Here is a 26,164-nt window from a genome sequence, read left to right on the forward strand (position 1 = left end):
TTAAAGTATAATTGCAAATACAAGGAAATAAAAAAAAAATTATGTGATGAAGTATTGTTTAAATTATTTTAACTATTTCATTTAGGTACTTCCAATAATTTAAGTACTATTTTGAGAGGTAGAAGTGGAAATTCATCCCCCTATAACACAAAGGTAAGACTTCTTTTCAACAATTATGTTTGAACAGTGTTTGCTTAAACTGTCCAGTTTATTTCCTGTTTGCCGATGTGCTTTTCAAAAGTGTTGCCTAAGCAGATTTTGGTTGGACTAATGAAATGGGATTTAAGACTTCTGAACCTTATTTTCTGGTTAATTACTAATTCCTGGTTAAGTATCGCTGTATTTCTTGCATATTATTTAAATTCATACTACATTTTTGGAAAATGCTTTAAAATTTTAAACAGCCACACGGCCTTTGAATTCAGCCAATATGCTTTATGTCTTGTAAAACTTCATTAGTATTATCTTACGTAACAAAGATCTCAAGTACAAATAGTAAATTTGTTTAATTTTCTACAGTATCAAATATGCAATTGATTTTTGATGTTTAGTGACAAACTGAAGTTTTTAATGGTTCTAAGGATAGGTCAAATTACCAAGAATTGGAATTTAGTAAACTGAGTTTAAATAACAGGACTTTATAGATGTTATTTTTTTTCTAAATTTAGAAGTTCCCTTAATTTTAGAGTATGCTTTCACAAGAGCGACTTCATTTTCAGCATAAAAAGAAACACTTCAAAATTATCAAAGTGCAACAAAAATAATCTGATGATCTTGCTGAATGACAGATGAAAATCTTTTTGCCTAATGTAAAATCTCAGCAGGAAGAACCCAGGGTGAACTCCAGCTGACAAAAGTGAAAGGTTTTGAGAATTCTTGGATAAGTTGTTTTACCAGGAAAATAAAACTGCTTTTCTTGTAGAGGTGTAAATTTCAATTTTAAAGATGATACTTTCTTGGAAATTTAATACAATTCTAGGACTTTTCATATATTGAAAATGATCTGAAGTTGATTTAGGGATAGATTTACAGTTTAACAATCAATTCACAAAATGAACAACTGGAGAAAATGTTCCAAATAATGATTTATGATGGTAACCCTCTTAGGAAAACTAATTTGCAATGTTTCTTTCCCACAATTTCTTTGAAATTATAGTTGTAAGAACCAGACTAAATTATAGTATAAATTGCTCTAGACAATTATAGGAGTAATGAGTTTTTTTACCCATATTGATAATCTAGCTAATTTAGATTCAAAACCTTTTTTTAGTCTTCCCCCCATCAACTTTATTTTTACAATGTATTTCAACATTAGGATTAATGGAAGTCTTCTCTTTGAAAATTTCTCCCCTTCTTAGTTTTCAGGTAAGAACGTTTTAGAAACAGTGTATTTAACCAACTTAATCATGGTAACAGGTAATATTCTTCAGGTAAAGAGTTAACACAAATGAATTATTAGAAAGTAGTTTTTTCTTTGGTTGATGCAATGAAACTTCTTAATGTAACTTTTATCATGGCTGATTTTAAGAAGAGGATCATAAAATAATTATACTTAAATAAATTTAATGCTACTATCATCGAGACTAATCCGTAAGTGTTATGCTGTATTTCTTTGTCCTACTAAACTGCAGACCCACAGGATGGGTCATGAATGCACAGTGAAGGAATGTAAGCAAAATATGGAAAAGTGCTGAATTTCAAAAGCAAGACAAACTCCTTCTCAACATTTCACATTGTTTATTAATGCTTATACATTAGATCCAAAATCTGCAGTTTCTAAGTATACCATGTTTAGATCTTTCAGATCCTTCTGCAGTTTTAGGTTATGTCTACAGAGGTACCCTTAAGTGGATGAACAACTTTCTATAATTATTGAAAATATAGTACAGAGTGAAATGATTTAAATATAATTTAGGCACATATTGATTATGAAAATAGATATCTCTCATAACAATACTTCTCTGTCTTGGTAAAAATAATAAAGCAAAGAAAATAATTCATTTCTGAAGTTGCTTTCCCCTCCCCATAAAGGTCCTGTCTCCTCCTATTATGCATATGTATCCTTTACTATTAAGGAAAGCTTTGCATAAGTGTGTATACATATATGTGTATGTGTCTATATATGTAGAATAAGCTACGTAAATACTGAAGAAACGTCATTCTCCCAAAGGAGACAGTGGTTTTTAATGATTCATTGCCGCAAACTGATGAGTCTGTAGAAATCAGAGCTCACTCGGACGCAGCTTATATTCCTGCTCCTGGATAGACACAAGGTTATTGGTAAGGAAGTACAGGCCCTATCACTGCTGCTACAGATGACGTATCAGGAAAATCAGGATAAATTCTATTAAAATAAAACAAAACCAAATCAGAACATAGTCAGTAAAAGAACCACAGGTGCAGACTGAGTGGAATTACATTTTGGGCCAAATATCTTTATATTTACGTATGAAGTTTTTTGGTAGTGATAATCAAACTGTCAGTTTAAAATTCCCTCATTCCCACGGAGGCCTTCAGCTGCAATTATGTTGACATCTCAGATAGTTTTGTCATATTCACTTATATTTTCTAGCTAATATTTTAGAATTTAACACTTATTTCTAAGCTATTTAAACAATTTGGCATCTGTATTAAATGAAATTAATAATGCACCTCGGTTTTTTTTTTTGGTTTTGAAATATCTTTTTATGCTTATTTTGACTAAGAGGAAATGAGGCCAGTAGTGTAAATAGATAAATTTGGTGTTCAGTGGAACTTGCTAAGAATGCAGTCCTAAGGAATGTTTATTTAAAAGTTGTCACTATAGGTAAATTCTTCCATCCTGACGGTTCCACAGTACTTTCTGCGGACAATGATGTATTTCTTTCTACTCTCTTAATCGTAAGAATAGAGGATTTCTTTCATGGAGTTGCTGTTTCGTTCCAAAAAATAACCGTAATGAAAATGAACCTGAAAAATAAGCCCTGGGGACTCTGATCTCACCATATTCACATGGTGTGATGAGTATTTATTTAAAGTAGGGGAGGCATCACTAAAGCTATTTTAAACCTGAACAACCTTTTTAAGTTTTTCTTAAAGTTTAACAATTTAAATATCCATACTGCATCTAGAGATTCAATAAATATAATTGCATATGTTGTGCTTTTCATAAATTAAAATCCTCAAATGCATTTTAAACCAAGATGGTGTTTCCACATCATGCCTATGTATAAGCAAGTATAACAGATAATATTTCTGGCTGCAACACCAGACAAATCCCCCTACCAAACTCAAAAGGCAGCAACCTAATCTAGTTTCTCTATGTCTATTAAATGAGTGCTCCTCTGTTAAAATCAATGTGGAAAGCCACTTTCCCCTTTATGCACTGCTGAGAACAAGCATAATCCTCTGAATGGTTTCTTATTCCCTTACAGTGTTATTTCTTCTCAACTGAGTGGGTGGAGAAATTGAAAGTGGTAAGAAAAATATTTTTCATCTTGGGCATCTGGTCCTAGAATTCTCATCTGACACTTTGTGACATATGTAGTGGTGTCAGCATCTCTTCAAATATAGCTCCCTTCACGTTGGAACCTCTCAGGTTGGCTTCTTGAAGATCACACCCAGATAGATCACAGTTCTGTAAGACAAAACAATACTCAGGGAACTGAGGTTTATCTGTTCCCTTTCAAAATGACTTGTGGGGCATATTAGGAAAATGTTCCTATATTCTACAACTCAGTTATTTCTGGGGAACTTCCTTTTTTAGAAAATGTGTTTCAGATTTTCTTCTATCTCCACCAGTTTATGCTTAGGTTGACCACCACAAATATAGATATAAACAAAAATTTCAGTGGAAGCATGTCCTTTCTGTTTACTTAATTTAGAATTTGAGAGCCAATGTAGTAAATATTTTCTGAACAATCCCAGAGCAATGATGATGAAAGACACGAACAGGGAAAAGACTATTAAAAATCTGGGAGAAACAGATTTTATTTAATATTTAAATTAAATAAAAGATTTTCCCATTCCCCAATCTTAACATTTTTTAAGGCAGGGAACTGTCTTTTTTTAACCCCAAATTTATGTGCATATTTCAATGAGTTTTAACAAATGAATACAACAGTAACCACCACCACAAGGTGGTGCTTTTAAATTCCTGTTAAGATCACAGGGTGACAGATGAGACAGATTCTGCCAAAGACCCTGGGGATGATGGGGCAATAATTAGAGAAGGGTGACTTGCATAACATTTTAGGAGGACAGAATGTCAGCTGCTGTCCCCTCCCCTCCTCCCCAGTCAACCTGGTCAGTTTGTGTAATCAGCTAGGCAGAAAGAGGCTTTAGCTATCTTTACTATTAACTACATAGTAACTAAAATCAAGGGGGAAAATCTTCTTAGGTGATATAATACATAATAACTAATTAAATAATTGTGCCCATAACAGGTTTCTGCCTTCAGCCTTAGGATGGTTCTTTTCATGCCCGTAAATTTGGGGAAGTGGGGAGGGACTGTGGCTGAAGGCTATCAAAAGAACAAGACAAAAACATTTTTTAAATATCCATTAAAAAAAGATTAAAAAATATCTATGGCAGGGCCTCCCTGGTGGTGCAGGGGTTAAAGACACAGCTCTATCAAGCTATCGGCATCCACTGCAACATGAGTTCAATCCCTGGCCACTGAGCTAACCCACAAGGCACAGCAGACCTCTCTTGTCTCCCCTGTCGCTCCCCTCAGCAGTGTATTTCAGTAGATCTGCCTGTTCTGCTATCCACTCTGTCTCTGGTGAATCCTTTCACCCCCCCCACCTCTGGCCTACACCTCAGTTCTTATATGCATAAATAAATCTTTAAAAAAAATCAATAGCAATCTAAATTTTGATATACTAGTCACCACAAGCCAATCTATGACAGATTTTCTTATACAGAGCTATACTATAGTAAGATATTGATATTCAACATGATAGCCATTAGCCACATGTAGCTATTTACATTTCAAATACAATTAAATAAAAATTTTAAATTCTTTTTTTTAGTTGCACTAGCCACATTTTAAGTACTCAACAGTGAACAATGACTGGTGGCTATAGTGAAGAGTACCACTGAAGAACACATCTAAATGTAGAAAATGCTACTTAAAAGTGATAGTCTATATAGACTCATCAACAGCTATAGGGCCTGTGAGTTAAATCTGCAATTCAAGATAATATGTAGAATATAATTCACATGAAAAAGATGATTGGACAAAATTAAGATCTCAAGTTGAGTTTCAAGGGGAGTTTACTGTCAATTTAGAATAGGCTTTTCCTGAAGTTGAATTTAAGCCTGGATACCATTTAAATTGCCTCAAGTAGTTCAGGCAATAATCTGGCCCTATTTAATCCTTAAAAAAACCACAATAGGGCCTCCCTGGTGGCGCAGCGGTTGAGCGCTGGGTTGCAAAGCTGCCCGCAGCCTCTGCAGCTCCGGTTCGATCCCCGGCTGCTCCCCGGCCACCAGAGGAGGGTCCCACATGGTGCGCAGACTTCTCCTGCCACCCGCTGCTCCCCTCAGCAGTGTACTTCGGTCCTTCTGCCTGCTCTGCTCCCTGCTCTGGCTCTGGTGGATTCTCTCACTCTCCCGCGCTTCTGACTGTACCCAGTGCTTGTATAAATAAATAAATAAATCTTTAAAAACAAAACAAAAAAAACCACAATAAATTAGATTAATACAGCTTCTATCAAATTCATCTACTTGAAAGAAACTCAAGGAAAGGAGGAGAAATGAAATCAACTTAGACCAAATGTCAGGAGAATCCTCAAATCTGAAACTGGCATCAAGGACTCAGATAACAGAATTTGGCTCTAGAATTCAAATTTGTTTAAACAAGCAGTTGAAAGGAAAGCAGCCCCAGTGGTACTGGCATGTTAGCTGGCAGTTTTTCCCAGCCAATTACTTTGTTTAGGTTTGCAAAAAATTTTGCATGAGGTGTTAACTTTTCTTGATTAACAAAAGCTCTTTAAAAATTGGTGACTCACCTCTAAATCAGTTCCTGCTAGAGTTGCTCCCCTGAGGTTACAGTTCTTCAACTTAGCATTTTTTAAGGTAGCAACTCTCAGGTTAATTCCTGTCATTTGACTTCCTTCCATATCCACACCTTTCAGATTAGCACCTAAAGTGAACACATTTGGAAAGCAGTTAAACTTATATTTAGTTATCTACCTTCAAACACTGCAAAAGGACCTATTGGAGGTGAACAACGAGTCTCTTTAATTTTCAAAAATGGCTCTATGAAGTATAAATAGTGCAGAGTTCACTTTTAATGATATATTAATGTTGTACTATAAATTAGGAATGCTTTTTAGCCTATTGTTGGGGTGAATTCAATTTTATCTCATGATAATTTGCTCCTGTATTAAAATGCCTCTAAGTTTATTACAAGGGAGGAAAGGTCAACATCTTCTAAATATACAAATAAAAAAGTGTGTCGTTAACATACAACCAAGGAATAATGAATTCGTAAACGAAACATTAAATCTAAAATGACAACAACTACCTGGCCTTGTGCAAAGTGAAACTGTTAATTTTGCTCAAAGCAAGAGATTAATGGAAATTATTAGAAAGTGAAAGATATTGATATTCAAATCTGCAACTAAAGCCTCATTAAATATTAGAGTGGCTATCCCCCTGAATTCTCAATGTTGATTAACACATGACTGAGACCAAGATATGACATATCCCATTGCAAATTCTCCAAGTATGAAGACAGAAAATCTACCTCCCATGTTTTATCCATGAACAAATTTTGCCAGGCATTTTACTTTTTGTTTCATTTTAGAAATGTTAATTATAGACAGAAGCTCACCTTCTAAATTGGCTTTAAGACCAGAAGGATCTTCAAAATTACACAGTTTCAGGGATGCCCCTTCTGCATTAGAACAGAGCATCTTGACTCCCTGGAGATTTGCACACTGGCAAAGAAAAGAGTTAAGTCCATGTATTAAGGTTTTTGTTTGGGAAAGAAAAAAATTGGCTCACACAGTAAGGTAAAATATAGAAAAGGAGGAAAAATGCTCAATTTGATATAATCACTGAAAGGTCCAGGCAGGAAGACAGAATGCAGGAGCCAACCAGGAAGCCCACCTGGGGGGCAGGAATGTGGATACCTGCCTGGAGGACTCAGACAATGAGCCTCCCCCCTCCCCCTAGAGTCTCATCTCAGACAAAGAACCTCTACCTGCCCTACAAACTTTCCCGCCGTACGAGCCCAACTACCCACCTGACCTCTCCTCGCCCTATAAAACCCTGCTTCCCCCTAACAACGTGCGGGACTCCACTGACCCCCGCCTTGGGTCTGTGAAGTCCGCCCCGGGCGCAATAAACTTTCCCTCCCTTTGAGAAATGTAGCCTGGCTCTCCTTTTCTTTACCGCGCCGAACCTTTCAATCACTTTCTGTTTACAATAGTAAGTAATTGAACCCAGTAAGAATTGAGGACTGCATTAAAAAAAAAAAAAAGCTCTGTAAAAGAATGGTTTATTTTAAAAGAAACAAAAGCCAGGCCTCCCTGTTGGCACAGGGGTTAACAAGCTATATACAGCCACTGCAACATGAATTTGTTCCCTGGCCAGGTAGCTAACCCACATGGCAGCAAACCTCTCCTATCTCACCCACTGCTCCCCTCAGCAGTGTATTTCAGAGGATCTGCCTGTTCTGCTCTCCACTCTGTCTCTGGTGAATCCTCTCACCCCCTTGGACCTCTGGCCCCAGTTCTTATATGAATAAATAAATAAAAATTTATTTTTTAAACATTTTTTTTAAAAGATTTATTTATTTATTTATACAAGCACTGGGTACAGTCAGAAGAGCGGGAGGGTGAGAGAATTCACCAGAGCCAAAGCGGGGAACAGAACAGGCAGACTGACAAAATACACTGCTGAGGGGATCAGCGGTCGCAGCAGGAAAGGTCTGTCGTGCCATGTGGGACCCTCGCCGACAGCCGGGGATCGAACTGGCACTGCAGAGGCTGAGGCAGCTTCGCAGCCCAGCACTCAACCGCTGTGCCACCAGGGGAGGCCCAATAAAAATTAATCTAAAAAAAAAAAAAAAAAAATCAAAAGCCAAATTAACAAAAGCACACCCAACTTACACAAAACATAAGCATTTCATAAAGAAATTGGGAGTCAGAACTAGGACATCCCTATTTGTATTTTTAAATACAGGTCTGGGCATGATGATATGATATTTGCAATCTATGGGCAACAAAGACATAAATGTGATAGGGAGATGGATTTTCCTCTCCTTATTATCATAGGAAATCAATGAAATTCTTGATGTTCAATGATGCTATTACCATCACATTCATTTCAAAGGTCAGAACACTTAGGCTAGCAATTAAAGGCACCTTTTAGGTACAAAACACCATTGTTTGGTCTTTCTGTACTAACCATTGCTAAACAACATCGGCAACCTTGAGCATCCAAATAAGTGGAAAACGTAGAATGAAAACCTACAAAATGTTTAAATTTTAAGTTATGTAAATCCCTCTCAAAGAATTCGATGCCATCAGATCTAATGCTAACAACTACTGGATAAGTCAGGAAACTATAAAGTTGACATTAACTTTAGACTTTTACAAATAGTTACCGTCCAAGCAGATAATATGTTCTAAATGCTGTAAGGCAATATATGAATAATAGTGCTTCTATTATTATATTTACCAATCATATATATTTGTTATCTACATATTATATTCATTCTACATATTACATGTATATATATCAACCACATTGGCAAATATAAAATTTTAAGGCTCATCAAATTATGTTATATCCATACCTATTATGAAAATTCTTTTTTTAAAGGTGCAGTTTTATTCACCTACAGTCAATTCTCGTGAAAAGGAGATAAACCATAGACCATTTCAAATCACAGATGACTGTTAAACACACTCATTCTCACCTATACCTGTGTCTTAACACAAGATAGAACAGAAGTTCAGAATAACTAAAACAATAAGGATTTAGGAGGACCAAATTAACTAAAATAGCCAGATTTTAAGTACCTGGAAATATAACAAGAAGCTGATACAAATAAATAAATGCCTCTGGTTTTATATATTATGCTCTCTGTAAAACACACTGTAAATGTTATCAAAGTTCCCATGGTTATTATATAAGTAATGAATGCCCTATACTTAAGGTTAACCTATAGAATGTCACAAAGAAAATATATATAGTGAAAATGAGTGAAGCTTGATATCTTTACCATGGAAAGAATCTCACCCTCTATTCATCAAAGAGTAAGGTGGGTCCCCAATACTGAGATTTTAGAACTCAGCTACTAATTAAATTATCACTGCACCCACAGGATCTGGGCTGTTTTAACTTATCAAGGGGCAATGTGTTTGATGAGAACAGGTTATTTTTTTTAATATGATAGATATTAAAAATTGCCCTAATACAAGAGATGAAGTAAATATTAATAGGTAAAATGGTGAATTGCTTCAACATGATCTGTAAAGACATACAGACAAAACAAAATTGGTTGGTGAAGGTATAAGGGGAATTCATTATAGTAGTCTATTTTGTATATATTTGACATTTTCCAAATGAAAAAGTCATTAAAAACTAAGGAGAAGCAAACACATGCTTTAGAGTCTCATTCTAACTATGAAGAAACTAGCTTTGGGACTTGAGTAAATGTCAAGATTTTAGTTTCTCAGTCCATAAACCCGCAAGTTAGACTTGATCACTCTAAGTCTCTTTCCAGCTCTTAACCCACTCTCTAGGTCCTGACTGGGACAATGCAATAGATATGAACAGCTGAATTCTTATACTTGCTTCTATGCAGCAGGCTAGAGTCGAGCATGACAGGCAGACCATGTGGAAGAAACAGTCTAAAACATGCCGACAGAATAGGTTGGTTTCTATGGAGAAGTTTCACAGTCCGTAAGGGAAGGAAGCAAAAAAAAAAACCATGAATTGTTTGAGGAATTCAACATGAGTGGTAAAACCACTATGGGCATTCTGTATGGCACGGTGCTTTAGCACACATTATAATGTGGGCACTGCAACACATCAGGGTATTTATCAGTAGTCATTTTCATTGCCAAGGACAATAAAATTAGTTTGAATTTCACACCCTACACAGTGACTCTTCTACATGAGCCATTTTTATTATTGATAATTAAATCTAAATTCTATAGCACATCACTTTACCAGATACATACTCAGTTGACAGCCCTGGAATAACATAGGGGTTAAGGTGCTGACCCCCATACAGTCAAAAATCCATGTGTAGGGCCTCCCCTGGTGGCGCAGGAAGTTGAGCGCAGCGCTGTGAAGCTGTCCGTAGCCTCTACAGCACCTGCTTGGTTCCTGGCCGGCCAGAGAGTTTCCCACATGGCATGGAAGCCCTCTCCTGCCTTGCCTGCTGTTACCCTCAGCAGTGTGTTTCAGCAGATCAGCCTGTTCTGCTCCCCACTCTCTCTGGTGAATCCTCTCACACTTCCACACCTCTGGCCTGTACCCCAGTTCTTGTATAAATAAAAATCAATCTTCAAAAAAAAAAAAACTTAAAAGCTTGCTAGCTCAGTGTTGACCGGAAGCCTTCCTGAATAACACTCAAGCAACACATATTTTGTATGTTATATTTTATATTGTAGTCTTACGATAGCCATAAGCTAGAGAAAAAATGTTAAGCAAACTGTGAGGCAGAAAAAATACATTTATTTATAGCACTGTATTGACTCAATACTGTAAGTTTGTTATGTTTATTTTTTTATTTATTTTTTTTTTTAATAGAGGCATGCTTTATTTATTTGTTTTGCTGGTTTGTTTGTTTGTTTTGTTTATACATGCACTGGGTACAGCCAGAAGCGCGGGAGGATGAGAGAATTCACCAGAGCCAGAGCGGGGAGCAGAGCAGGCAGAAGGACCGAAGTACACTGCTGAGGGGAGCAGCGGGCGGCAGGAGAGGTCTGCGCGCCATGTGGGACCCTCCTCTGGTGGCCGGGGAGCAGCCGGGGATCGAACCGGCGTCGCAGAGGCCGCGGGCTGCTTCGCAACCCAGCGCTCAACCGCTGCACCACCGGGGAGGCCCAAGTTTGTTATGTTTATAGGAAAATCTGCATTTAAGTAGACATGCGCAGTTCAAACCTGTGTTGATCAAGAGTCAACTGTATACACCCCTTCAAGCTTTTTCTTAATGCTGTTAGTCTCTTGCCTACTTTGCTACCAATGTAATCCTTCATCATAAAATGGAACAGGGGAGTGAAAAATAACTCAAATATGTATTTGCAATTTTGTTACTAGACCTGATATTAACTTCATGGAAAAATAGGCTGCAACTAAGGAATGAAATAATAATTACAGTAATTCAAGAAATACTTACTAAATGATAACTAAATGCAAGGTATTAAGTGCTGTTAACTCAAGACAGACACATGAGTCTTATATTAAGGAACATTAAGTTGTTAGTAGATTTCACTATTGGTTCTGCATATATCCTCCAACCCCAAATTAATATAGGTAACTGCTACATAAATATCTCTATAGACATTTGTACACACACATACATATAAACATATAAACACATGCACATACACACACATATATGTTGATAACGAGCCACTGAAATGCTAACTTACACAGAATGATGCATACTATGTTTATTTCTCAGTATCTGCAATACTCAAGTAATAATATTTTCCCATTTAAAAATGTGTTTCAATAGAATATATCAAGTCTTTTTTAGCTTTACCATTGTAATTCACAGAAAACTGATAAGCAGATTATATCAAGGAGATCAGGGTCTAATTTCAAGATTTAATTTCTTATTAGTTGCTAAACCTTTTAGGTCTATGCTTAATAAAGGATATCCAAGTTGCAAAAGTAACCCATTTCACTTTCAGACTCTTCAGTTTTACTGACTTAACAAATTATCTGTTTCATGTAAAAGTTTCATTAAGAAACAGATAAATCTCTGCTCTCTGAAACTGTTCAACAAGCTAAAAACTGTATTTTCTTTTGTAACCAAAAATGATTCTTACATCAAGCACTGATCCAGAGAGATCAGCTCGTTCAAGATTTGCACAGCAGAGATTAGCATGTGCAAGATTGCATCGGCTTAAATTGGCCATTTTGAAGTTAATGTATCGAAGGTCCAAACGAGAAAGATCAGCACCACTGAAGTTTAAACCCTAAAATTAAAAAACAAATTGTCACAATATTTTAACCATCTGTTTGTATTAAATTTAATTATTATAGTTAACTACCAAGATCTTCAGAAATTGGCAGTTCAGTCATTTGTACTCTATTACAAAACACAATCAAATGGAACACAGAAACACAAAATAAGTGTCTTTAATGGATTCTTAGTAAAAGGAAATGCAGACTGGCTATACCTCTTATATGTGCAGGAAGTTTTTAAAGTGGGATCTCTGTTTGCCATGAACCTGATTAATAGCATTATTTTAGTTAAATTTGATTGCATTTAAATTATTTAATTCAATAATTCAGTTTTATTTTTAAAGAGTATTGTGGTTTAAAAAAATCTTTAACGCTATCACACATAAAAGTGTCTGCTACTGACTAGTCACACATAGCAACTGCAATTAACAATTGAATTTTATTTTATTCACTGCAATTTTCCATGCAATATTCAAAAACTGCTACATGAAACATAATTAGACAATAAAAAAGGCTATTACATCTCTTTTGCTAACCATTCTGAGATTCTATCAATGCTATTAACCTATAATTAAACAATGTCTTGCATGAAAAAGGAAAATAAGGCAAAACAAAAATCTTAAGAATGTAAAAGTTTGCTCACCAATTTGCTGATACAGTAAAAATGTAAGTCTGCTTTAATTACCTGGCAACGCAATTCAGACTTGGTTGGAGTAGCTAGCAGAAATCGGACAAATTCTTTTCGAGATATTGGTGAATGATCCTCTGGTGGTTGGGAATTCTTGAAAAAGATATTAGGAAATTAATGGAGCATTTTGGGAGCTAGCAATAATAAATGTATATTGACTAACGTAAAAAGAATCTTTACCTTTATAGCCACTTCTAGGTGTTCAATCAATGAATCAATACCAAAAAATCTGGCTTCTTCTAATACACCTACATTGATAAAAATGATTTGACTTTTACAGAAAACCATTTTAATGTTTATAGCATTCTTCAAGTTAAATTCTCACAGTTGAACTGAAATTTAACAAGTGAGGCTATCAATACAGAAGAAAAATAACATGTTTAGAACATATACATATAATTGAAAATATTTATAAAATATATTTCTCTAAATAGTTTACATTCAACAATAGAAAAAATGGAAAAGTGAATTAGAATTAAATCATCTCACATTTCAAAGTTATTTCTGAAAATTAGGCCACATGCAAGAAATTATAATATCACACATTCTTAAAACATTGGTAAAGTGATATGATTATGAATCTAATAAAAATAATTAGTTTACCTAATCTTAATATTTCACATATTTTTTCCAAGGTGGCAGATCTGAACAGGATAGTCATAAAAAATTACTGAATCAGAAAATTACATACACAAACAAAAGTCAAACAAAAGACAAAAGTATAATTGACCAACCTTTTTTTTTAAGAGAATCAGTTTTTAGAATAGGTTTCTAAATAACGGAAGGGATTTTATGTGTCATTTACTATTCTTAATTTGGTTTAAAAAATATGCACATTCCTTATGTGACGTGGTATGTATGCTTTCTCATGTCTGTTAATAAACATCTTCATCAGAGATGTGGAGGTAAACTAGGAATCCATTCTCCTTCAATCAAGGCCTCAGTCATTCATTTGGCTAAGTCCATTTGTTCCCAGGAATGCACAGATGGTTTAATATACATAAATCAATAAATGTAATATAGCAACAAAAGATAAAAACTCATATGATAATATCAACAGATGTAGAGAAAGCATCTGCTAAGATTCACCACCATTTATATAAAAACTCTAAACAAGATGGCACTGGAAGGAACCTCCTTCAACATAATAAAGACCACACATCACAAATGGTCAGTATAATATTCAATGTTTAAAAACTTAATCAAGGCTCAAAACTTAAGTGCACACTCCCAAATGGAAGCTGGAGTAGTCAGGCGTGTTTTCTCGATATCACCACACTCCCCAACAGACCAAATTCAGTCTCTTGGAGTTCTACTGAACTTTGACCACACATAGCCACTGCTATATAAGGGCTTTCATCTACATCACTACCATGAACTTTCACAAAAATATTTTTAACGTAGCCAGGGATGAGTGGATTTTTGAAACTCTTTTTTAAAGTTGTAGAGGGCCTCCCCTAGTGGCACAGGCGGTTAAGCACCGCACTGTGAAGCTGTCCGCAGCCTCTGCAGCCTGGGTTAGATCCCGGTCGGCTGGCGAGGGTCCCACATGGCGAGTAGACCTCTCCTGCCTCACCCACTGCTCCCCTCAGTAGTGTATTTCGTCAGTCTGCCTGTTCTGTTCCCCGCTATGTCTCTGGTGGATCCTCTCACCCTCCCGCACATCTGGCCTATACCCCAGATCTTGTATAAATAAATGAATCTTAAAAAAAAAGAATGCAATTAAAAAAAAAAAAGTTGTAGAACTGAGATTCTAGTTCAGTGTTATGTTTCCAAAGTATAATTTTTCCTTTTAGCCACTTTACTTATAAATATAAGAATGTCCAGCAGTGCCTGCTGTTCCCCTCAGCAGTGTATTTCATCAATCTGCCTGTTCTGTTCCCCGCTCTGGCTCTGGTGAATCCTCTCACCCTCCCATGCTTCTGACTGTACCCAGTGCTTGTATTTAAAAAAAAAAAAAGTCCATAATTTAAAACAAAAACAAAACAAACAAAAAAAAAACCACCACAATCACACTTTGATGAAAAAAGTTTTTTTTTAAATAAATCCTTCAAAATCCCTGGTGAGAGAATCTAAATCTGCTTAAGATCTAAAATTGGAATTTATGGGTTAGATATATCTATGCAAAAACCTGTATTTTATATTTATATGTATTCGTATACTCATTTTTATCATTTATTTGAAAATACAGAAAAGACATACTTTCACTTTATGAAAATATTGTATGTTATTTATCAAGAGCAAAAAATTAAAAATGCTAAACTTAACAAAAATGGGAGGGATTATATTGAAAACTCACCTAATAAATTAATGCCATCATTTACAATGAGTTGTCCATGACGCAAATAGTTCAAAATGGGTTCAAAGTACTCGGGACTTCGATCAATTAAGAAAGCTCCTCTATGATCTTGCTTATTCCCCCAGACACCTGTGTTACCCATTACATGAAGAAAACCCCCCACAGACAAAAAAAAAGTTAGAAATTTATGGAAAAAAATTGTGCAACATGCCAGTGTTGATTCTTATCATTTAAAAATGTAGGAGGACAGGAGATACACAGTCATCAGCTACAAGCAGATCACACCAAATGTGAGAACAATGTGTTGTACTCACCTTTGTCCTTAAACATGTGGGCCAGCATACTGTCGGGTTCTTTATTCACTAAAGTGCTCCTAAGAATTCAGGGAAAAAAATTGATTTCTCCTTTTGTCTTTATAAACAAATATATTTAAGTCAAGAGTATATTCGATCCCAGCTGCTCTCTCAAAAAGATGCATGCTATAGCCTGGTAGAAGTGATGCTGGGAAACAAAAACGTGCAGTAAGTTGCCATTTATCAAAATCCCTTCTAATCTGGCACTTCCTTTGATTAAATAATGTTTGTTTCCTTTAATTTAAATACTAATCTATCCTTCCAGCATGCTATTATATACAATATTCTTGATCTAAAATTTTTCTGATTTTGTTAACACAATCAGTTTTAGTCTCTACAAATCTCAATATTGTTAACTTTTACTGGGGTTACACATATATATTACTGCTATCTAGAAAGCATGTTTTAGAACATTGAATTCATGCTTTTATGTTTTCTCTTGAATGACTTGTGAGCTATTTTTCAACTTCTGAAAAAAATACTTTGCAAAAATGATTTCAGATCACATAGTATATTGAAGTGGCATTTGAATTATCTTTTAAGAAAATCAGCAAACTGAAGAAACAATTGGTACACACACACACACACACACACACACACACACACCAAACATACACACACCTACCGTGTAGTTGTAAAGTACCGCCCTCCAACATTTAATGTTAGCCAGTCTGTGTGAGATCCCGACAGCCCTTCAGGTAGTTTAGAATCTGTCTGAGGATCTAAAGATGACATGTAGAAAATAACAAGAACATTCAGATTAGGGATTTAGGTAAGCTGACAATAGCAAAAATTTTAAGACTAAAAACACACATATAAACATATCAGAGTTACTAAGACAGCAAACCCCACACCCATGGACAGTATCTAAAACAAACTGGGTGATACAATATTTCCACCAATACAATTAGTATGTTCATAGCATGTCTAAAAGAAGAAGTGAGAGAAATAATAAAGCATGTGATAAACCCAGGATTCTAAAGTAATGCATAAATACTCTCTTTGAAGTGACCAAGTCCATTGAGAACAATGACTGGAGGTAGAAGGGGTAAGACCATAACAGTCAGTGATGCAAGTATTCTGCTGAAGACCTAAAGAGGTGAAAAATAAACCCTCAAAACTCACCTGTTAAAACTACCTTCTGGGACAAAGTCCCATATTAAGGAGAACACTTTGGGAAAAGAATCCAAGATGAACAGAACAGTGCCAAGAGAAACAAATACATATAAAAGTCAAGATCTAACAGAAAAAGGGTTATATCAAGAGGCAAGTTCCATATTTTTCACACTTCACAAAGCAACAGAAAAGGGAGTTCTGGAGTCATGAAATTAGAAAAGCTCTCCTAAATCATTCCTCCCTGCCCAAATTAAGAAAAATTAATTTCATGTAAAAATTAGCAATTAAGGATTGAGATCAAATCATATACAAACTTTTTATAAGAATAAGTACATCTCTAAAGACAATGAAAATGTCAGAAAGTAATGCCCGCAAAAATAGACAAAACTGCAATATTCTAAAACATGCTAAAAGAAATAAATAATATAAAATATGGAAAACAACATAAGCCACAATTACAAAATTCAGAATGAGGCGAGAGAACTCAGAAGAGAATTAGAAATTAAAAAAAAACCTTATTGGAAATGAAGACTAAATTAAAAGAAATACAGGACTGAATAAACACAACAGATAATACCTTAAGGGAAATAAAAGATAGAGAGGAAAGCTTCAATACCCAAAAGAAATGAAAAAAATTACGTAAGAAGGGTGTAATAGAAGATTTCAAATATAGAAGGCAGTGTAGAAGAAGTCCTGAAAGAAAAAATGTAAAGCCAAGGAGACAAAATAAATATAAAATTTAGGGACATGAATCTCTGGGTGACAGATCCAAAAAGAAGTATAAATTAGTAACAGCCTGGAAAGAGCCAAGAGACCACTAAATTTATAACCTTAACCCAGAAATATAACTAGAAGGGAAAAAGGAAGCTCACTCCCTCCCAACAAACCCCAGCATCTGGTAGTGAATTTTGTGAATAAAACCTATTCATTTTAACTTATTTATATCTTACCACAATTTTTAAAAACAGTCTTTTAACTAGGGATCCTAGGAAAATTGGTTGAATCCTCAGATACTTTTGAAAAAATAACTCCTTTTATTACTATGAAGCATGAAGTATTATTATGACAGAAAATAGCCCCCCCCCCATACTTGAATCATTATTTATTTTCACTAAGAATTAATCCACTCTTGGAATTAAAAGCAAGCTTTTGTTGAAATAAATTTATTCAAGAAGTTATGTTCAAGAAAAACTTTCTAAAATAAAAAGTTTGACATTGCGCATTGAAAGGGCGTAATCCATGTCTGCCAGCATCAAACCAGAACAACCTAGAAATCCCAAAATAATCTCCCAAATTACTGTACTTTAGAAAAAAATCTTTTGAGGGGTCTAGGAAAAATAAATACATATGAAAGATCAGATATTTTTGACACCAACACTTTACCAGAATAAAATGGAGTAACATACTTAAGATATTTAAAGAAAGAAAATATGAACCAAGAATTTTTTTAACAGTTTCATTGAGATACATATATACAAATGGTGTATGATAAACTACACATCATTAAAGTTTACAGTTTAATAAGTTTTGACATGATTTTAGATCTAGCCACACTGACTTTAAATATAAAAGCCACAAATTAATATTAACACACAGCTATCGAGAATCCTGGAGATATTGGAATAAGAATTGGAGATATGCTTTAAATACACTTGAAGAAGTAAAACTAAGTGAAGGTTTTAAGCATATAATGGCTATGTAATCTGATAATGTAGAAACAATAGATTTATATTTCAAGTAAGGGTAGAAAGGAAGGAGTATATGCAAATACATTTTACTGTCTTTACTAATCCTATTGGTAAAGTACTGGGACTGTTACTTTGACATTTTTTGTGTTTTGTGTGGAATGAAGTGAATGAATAATTAGTTGATATTATAATTCTATCATTCCCTATGTCCCTGACAATCTTGTTACTGATATGGAAAAAGTAGACATGGAGAGAAGACAAAAAGGGTTAATAAAAATCTTAAAATCCTGACTATAAGCCAGGAGCATTGTGTGAATCCATGAGATATTTTATCTATCTATATATTGCTATACATGATACAAACTTTGTATCATATTACACATTACTTATCAGTTTTATCTCTAGTTAGCCATACTTCAACTACTGCCCACTTCAAGACTCATTAACAATGATGACTTCAGGAGCAATGACTCTCCCTGGCACAAGATTATGTTTTGAAATGACACATCCCATTAAAAGAAATCTAGGCTCCTTGGGAGAAAAATAAAATCCACCTGGGTCCAGGACAGAAGTATATGAGTACCTTGTTAATCCAGGTAATAAGAAAGCTGTAAGACTAATGGAATTGAGTTAAAAGGACTTAAAGAGGTTTACACCGGCTAGAGGTAAAACAAGCTGTAATTAATAAATCCAGAGGATAAAAAAAAAAAAAACCAAATATCTTTTTAAATCCAGAGTTGATAGTAATAAAACAAATATTTTATATTATTTGTTTGTTCATATGTATGTAATGAATCAGCTAAGTGACCGCTGCCAGCCAGCCACCTGATGGATGAGTAAACATGAAAGAATTTTGTTCACAGTTTGAGCTCTGTCTCGGTTGAGACAGAGAAGAGCATACATTCCTCTTTATCCCAAAAACTGCCTCTATGTATCAAACTGTGACTACTTCAAGAAATATTAAAATATTCAGGGTGTGATTGTATGGAACTAAGTATCCAGACACTTGTTAAAGAATATTTACCTTATTTAACTCTTCAACTCTTTCTTTGCACAACTGTATAAGCTTTCTTCCAAATCAAAAGGTGGTATATGCTTTTGTGTATGTGTGTATGGCTGATACCAAGTCTTTTTTGATGAATTTGATGTGATCACTGTGAAGGATGGTCAAATACTACTTATACAAGCAATTTATGCTTAATGATACATAAAATAACACTTAGAAAAATGGTGACCACTACCAGCAAAGAGAAAATTTCAAACAATTGTAATTTCTAAAATTAATATTACTCTATCATGTCATAGTTAATGGATATGTGCATCCAGAACATTTTCGAGACATGTAAAAGACAAATTATCCATACTAAATATGATATTAAAATTAAAATTTACTTTAACACACATAATACAGAATCCACAAAGGTTTGACGATCTGAACACTGCCACAAGATAACTTTTTAAAGATCAACAAACTCAAGTAAAATATTTTCCATTTCACCTTTTTTTTAATTGTGGCTGATAAAACTGGTTTTTAAGGAAGTCACTTACCAATAAATGGTTCTCCTTCACACACAAACAAAACATCATCATCCCTAGGAAAATCAAAATTTAAAAAGCCACCATCAAAATCCAGAATCATGTTACTGATGTGTTGACAGAGCAACTACTCCTTAAAATTATGAAGCATTCTATAGTCTAGAAGATAGGCTTTGTTATCCATCTATACTGCAAAGAAGTTGACTATTTTCTAATTTCTAGTATTTTGCCTTACCCTCTGACTTAATTGCCTTTGGATATAATTCAAAAAAGATCCTGCCCAAGAAAGCACTTTTAAAATGGCAAAAATAACAACCAAAAAAGGCCACCTACAAATTCAGCTTTCTCATCAACTGGAGATTGTATTATTACACTTAAAGGTTATGTTTACAGCCATAGCCAACTTTTAAAAAAAAATTTTAACCCTAAATAAGTTATTTAGGTTTTCTACTAAATTGTGAGCTGCTTTGTGCTTTGGAAATGAAAATAAATTTTCATATTAAATCTATGAAAAATATGGGCATATAATTGCTGTAAATACTGACCCGCTCTATACCCACCACACTAACTGTAATGACTGTGCATATCCATAATTCTGGATTACTGGTGTATATCATCATTCCCTGCCCCAACTATAGTATAAATAGATGATCAGAAATTGTACTGTGAACCACAAACTATTACACAGGTATGTATTTCATAGTTCAGTATTCAGTTATGAGCTTCCATGCTGTAGAAGTTTTAATTTTCTAGAAGATCTCATAAGAACACACTGACTTTTTCTTAGCAGCAAAGTCTGTATTTAAAGAGAAAATTAGGTTGATTTAGATCATCCAAAAATGTGACTCAGTAATCCACAAAAACTGAAAGAGGCTGGAAGATAATATAAAAAACAAGAAATCTCCTAATTTGTTTGGATTTTAAATGCAGTTTATAATCATTTCTATTTTTTAGTATGGAAATTTGTTTTCTTATAAAAAATCAACTTCTAAATTGTGTGACCTGGGCAAGTCACGTTACTTCTCGGATACCTAATTTCCTTATTTGGAATATAAAGGGACTGGAGATGATTAATTTCAAGAATAGTATAGTAAGAGGTCATTCTACCTGGGTTTAAACAAAAATTAAACTTTATATGCTATAATAATTTAGAGTATCATTATCCTCACACCACTAATTAAAATTAAAACTCATGCTCTGCCAAATTAAATGAGATATCTTAGGCAAAGCAATTACATTAACTGGACAGTCAGCATTTAATTTGTTTTCCTTTCCCATCTTCTTTGTTAAGTCTCTTTGTGCTCCAAAAATCTGTGATCCTATGAGGATGTAATGAGGTGAACTAGGTACTTGTTTTAAAGAGATAAATCTACCTGGGATATTTAAACAAATAAATGAACAATCAAACAAAAAAACTGCTACTGCAGTAAATCTACAATCCTAAAGCATGTTAAATAGAGCTCCAGTTCTGAAGATAGACCTGCATTTGATTTAGTGACATTTTCTAGCTAATGATTTGACAAAGATTAAACCTTTTAATGCTTCAGGTGCTTTACATTTTACTAAAAATTCTACCATATATAGCAAATTCATTAAAGTAGCTCTCTGTGATGTTTATAAAAATTGAAAGCATTCTAAGGAAAGGTACAATAAGCAGCAGCATATAAATTGAAAGCAATCAACTAGATTTCTAACACTAAGAATGTATGTCTTAGTAGATTCATCTCTAATAACATAAAGAAGAGATTCTTTCTAGACATAAATGAGCTATACAGAAAGACTATCAGGGGCTTCCTTGGTGAACAGGAATTAAGTCTCAGCACTATCACCCCTACAGCCTGCGTTCTATCCCTGACGCCTGCTGTTCCCCTCAGCAGTGTATTTCAGTAAATCTGCCTGTTCTGCTTCCTACTCTGCCTCTGGTAAATCCTCTCACCCCCTTAACCTCTGGCCTACACCCCAGTTCTTCTATGAATAAATACATAAATAAATCTTTTTTTAAAAAAAGACTATCGGGGCCTCCCTGGTGCTGCGGGTTGAGCAGGTTGAGCGGGTTGAGCTCGCTACTCTGTGAAGCTGTCCACAGCCTCTGCAGCGCGGGTTCGACTCCCAGCCGGCCAGGGAGATTCCCACATGGCCAGACAGACCTCTCCTGTCGCGCCCGCTGCTCCCCTCAGCAGTGTCTTCAGTCCGTCGGCCTGTTCTGCTCCCCGCTCTCTCTGGTGAATTCTCTCACCCTCCGGCACCTCTGACCTGTACCCCAGTTCTTATATAAATAAATAAATCTTAAAAAAAAAAAGCCTATCAATATGTTGGGGGAATGTACTGAAGGTTTTCTATCTAATCAATATACCGTAAGTTCAAGTAATTTAAATTCCAAAGAACAAATTCTAGGCATGCATTTGCCAAAATTCTTTATTAGCAGTGACTAATATGAATGCTTAAAGGAAACAGCAGAGCAGCAAGAAGCTGAGGACACAGCATAGGCGGTTTACAAAAAAGGTGAAGGTTACCTGATCAAGGCGATATCGTCAATCAGTCCACCTTTCCCATTATACACACTGGTGGCTTTTATGCCGAGTTTACTGCTGGCCACAGACAGCAAATCAGATAAAGTTCCATATACAGCAACCACCTGTAAGCACACAAGATTAATTTGAACAACTTACACAGTGAATTTCACTCCATAAACAGAACTAAAAAATCAGATTATCATATAAAAGCAGATTTTCGAGTTTCTTAACAGTGTCTCTTCTTCTTCTATGGCGTAAGTATTTACTTAGTGTCTAACATTACTGAAATCCAACACTAGAGAATAAGAAATCATCTTTAACTGAAAATAATCTACAATCTTAAATATGTTAAATAGAGCCCTGATTCTGTAGACATGCGTTTGAATTTAGATTATGACATTTTCTAGCTGTTGACTTGAGACAAATGATTTAAGCTCATTTAACCTTTATGCTTCTGTATAGTTAAGTCTTTTCCACTGACATATTAAGTTGAAAAACAAGCCACACGGTATAACAGCAACTCTAAAGTGATATTCATAAAAGTACTGAAAGTGGCTGTCTTTGGATAATGGAATTATGGCTGACTTATTGTCTTTGTGAATTTTTGTTTTGATTTCCAGATTTGTTATGGTGAACTTGTATTACTTATGCAATAGGGGAGAAGTTATCATTTATTTTAAGACACTTTCACAAATAAAAATTACTTTAACAGCTGACAATTCATCTAGCAATTTAACACTTTACTTTAAATGAAATTATCAAAAGGCCATTAATATGAGAAAACAGAAATAAAATTAATACAAAGAATGTTACAATTCTGTAAGTGTTGTAAATTTTTAAATTTCCATTAAGTTGGGCCAAAATACGAATTCTTCACTGGAGGTTATTTTTGACATTTGTTTCTCAATTAGATCACTTTAGTTTGATTCTTTTGCATATATTAGCAAATAAGATGGTATTATAGTGCAAATACAGTTTCTATAAACTAATTAGGATATTAGATTTTAAAGAGATATAGATCAATATATAAATGTAAAGCATATGGGAAAAGATTTTAAGCTTTCTTTATAGAACTTTGGTGGGAAAAAACAGCAATAGAAAATTTGTGATCACGGATGTGAGCTCTGTTACATGCTCAGCTTTATTCCTCAGAGAGAGGCTGAACATTCATAAAATGATGATGCTTATTGTAGCTATTTGCTTCATGGGCTTTACTCCCTGGTGTGGTGTGAACTTGAAATTCCCACATCACTGTGATTATCTACTTTAATAACCTACACACTCTCCTTAAAATGGAAGCAGTCTATGGAATAAATCGAGAAGGACGTTTATTAAAGTATATGATCAGTGTTATACTACTTTTTAACTTAATCCCTTCTAAATTTCAGATGCCATGATAAGAGAAAGTTACCTTTTCACAGGGAAAGTAAATGACAGACTTATCAGCTTAGTGGTTTTAATTTGCCTTTAAACACCATTTCCAAATTATAACCTGTTATTCAAATTAAGAAATTAAAACAAGCACATGAATTCATTTTTCTCATATCTCCAAAACATCTGATACATTATATAATAAATAGCTAAATACGATAATCAAAGTGATCCATATTCCAACTGGCAGATGGGAAATCAAACTGTATCACAGTAGAGCTTCCTTTCAGCTCCTTTGTCATGCACATCATGTTATGCTCAAGTCACTCCTGGCCAAACACAGCCACCTTATAGACATAAAAATGAAGGCTGTTATGTGTTGTTATCCTGCTCTCTTTTGTAAAATAAGAGTAATTATAATGTTATTTTTCAACCAACTGAAGGAAGAAAAAAGTTAACACTGACAGGGCTTAGAATATGTTCTCCAGTTTAGTAAGGATTCTGATATGCCTTAGTTTTAATAATGAGTTTACAAATATTCTCCAGCTTGGGTTTTCATGATCTTTGTAGCATAAACATACTTATCTTCAGCTACTTGAGATGCTTTTTCCCCAATCTGCTGAGGTACTCTGGCTATTTAAAGCAAATAAAATTTAAACCCCCAAATTTAACCTAGTTAAAACTAGTTTTAAAAAATCTTATTAAAAATAACATGGCAAGACTAACACAGACAATCTTGAACAAAAACAGGATTCAGTTTCAGAAGAGATTTAGAGCGTAATTATTTATAACTGGTTAAAACATCTAGTCTTTCATGGAATAACAGAGATGTTTAAAAGGTCAATCAGAGGCCTATTTTTAAGAACATAAAACTTTAGATAAACTGAATCTTTCAGTAGCAGCAAAAAGCCTTAGATTAGAAGAAATCCTGTATTTTGAAAAAATAAAGGATGTTTTCAAAAAAACAGATGAGTAGTACCTAACGACAGACAAAACCGGTTTAGAAAAGGTTAATAATGGTCACAAAGTAACATAAATCTTGTGACGCATAATCTGAGAGAGTATTTATAAAAAAGCAAGAACTTGACTTTCTCCTAGTTGTTTTTCTATGAATATAACATTTCTAAGGTCAGACGAAAACAAAGTTACAGTCAATGAACTGGACTGGAATCCAAACTTTTAGAGCACGTTTACTGCAAAGTGCAAAGTCAGCTGGAAAATCTTTTTCTTTTTTTGCACGAGGGCACAAATATGCTAGTTAAAAATTTACGTTTCCAAAATACGCAGGAAATCAAGCATTCTGAGGTCAATTTCCCTTTACCTGAGCCAGAATTACCTCCGGATAGCTTTTGGCTACATCGAGCCCCTGCCTCAGGCACTCACATTTTCCCAAGAACCCGAACGCCCCTCGGGGTGGGGTGGGGCGGGGCGGGGGCTGGAAGGAGCAGGGTTCCCCTGCGGGCCCGGCCGGGAGCGCCCCGAGCTCCACGCCCTCAGCAGGGCCCAGCGCGCGGGGACTGCACCGCCCTGGCAGTCGGGGCCAGCGCCTCAGGTCCCGTGAGCAAAAAGTGGGCTCGTCAAGTACTAAAGTCCCAGCAGGAGTTTGGCGGCGGCGCCCGTGGGCTCCTAAGAGCAAAGGGGCGGGGGCGTGAGGGAGGCGTCAGGAGAAGGTCCCCTAACTTTTGATGCTGTTTGACCTCGGACGCCAGAGTGTTTCATTGACTCACTGGCAACGGCTGAATTCCTTTCACCTGACCCCCCCCGGGTGCCTGAGCCACCCCTGGAGGAGACCATTACGCAGCGCGAAGGTGGAACCAGACACTTTCTCGGGCCAGGGGCGGGGGCGGCGGGGTTCGGGGGTGAGCGCGCAGAGGCGCCCTCAGCACCGGGCGCTCGGGACAGCGACCCGCGCCCGGCCCGGAGCCGCCCCGCGCCCGCTGGCCGTCGCGGAGCGGGGCCGCGGGGTGACGGGCAGGCGGGGCGCGGGGGAGGCCGGGGCCCGCCAGCGCCTCCAGGACGCCGCGCCCCGCGCGCCCGGCCCCCTCCCGACTCGCGCCCCCGCCCGGAGCCCGCCGGGCGCCCGCCGCCCTCGCCCCGCCGGCCCCGCGCCCGCCGCGCCCCGACCCCTTACCTTCCCGTTCCGGGGGCTGCCGTTGAGGAACAGGGTCACCCGCCGCATCGCGCCGCCCGCGCCGGGTCCTGGGGGAGCCGCCACCCTCCCGCCCGGCTCCCCTCCCACCCGCGTCCTCTCCGGCCCGTCCCCTCCCGCCGCCCACTCGGACTCGCCGCCCTTCGCCACCTTCCTGCCCTGGCGGACACCGACACGCACGACGCGCGCACACCCCGTCCCGCACCGGCCCGGCCGGTCCCTTCCCACCCCGCCCCTGGGCGCCGCAGCCCGTCTGGGCCCTTCCCCCATCGCGCCAGACGGACTCTAAGCTCCGCCAATCCACCGG

The 26,164-nt window shown here is 36.3% G+C and overlaps 1 protein-coding gene across 2 annotated transcripts; it reads right to left on the minus strand.

Moving 5' to 3' along the window:
* Positions 1–3,401: 3,401 nt before the first annotated feature.
* On the minus strand, positions 3,402–25,920 carry KCTD9 (potassium channel tetramerization domain containing 9). Of its 2 annotated transcripts, XM_037496060.2 has the most exons (12): positions 25,840–25,920; positions 22,338–22,459; positions 19,837–19,880; positions 16,110–16,206; positions 15,446–15,504; positions 15,132–15,260; positions 13,013–13,080; positions 12,830–12,925; positions 12,006–12,155; positions 6,821–6,926; positions 5,994–6,127; positions 3,402–3,616 (listed from the first exon to the last, which is right to left on the minus strand). In XM_037496060.2, the coding sequence occupies exons 1-12, from the start codon at positions 25,885–25,887 to the stop codon at positions 3,500–3,502; spliced, it is 1,170 nt and encodes a 389-aa protein (XP_037351957.1). In that variant the 5' UTR covers positions 25,888–25,920; the 3' UTR covers positions 3,402–3,499. The 2 variants fall into 2 exon arrangements, with proteins under 2 accessions (XP_037351957.1, XP_054546613.1); XM_054690638.1 differs by lacking the exons at positions 3,402–3,616; positions 5,994–6,127; positions 6,821–6,926 and adding an exon at positions 7,776–8,045.
* Positions 25,921–26,164: the final 244 nt, after the last annotated feature.

The sequence above is a fragment of the Talpa occidentalis genome, unplaced genomic scaffold (genome assembly GCF_014898055.3).
Source record: "Talpa occidentalis isolate TD23 unplaced genomic scaffold, MPIMG_talOcc4v2.1 talOcc4.8, whole genome shotgun sequence".
In the NCBI taxonomy this organism is placed as follows: domain Eukaryota; kingdom Metazoa; phylum Chordata; class Mammalia; order Eulipotyphla; family Talpidae; genus Talpa; species Talpa occidentalis.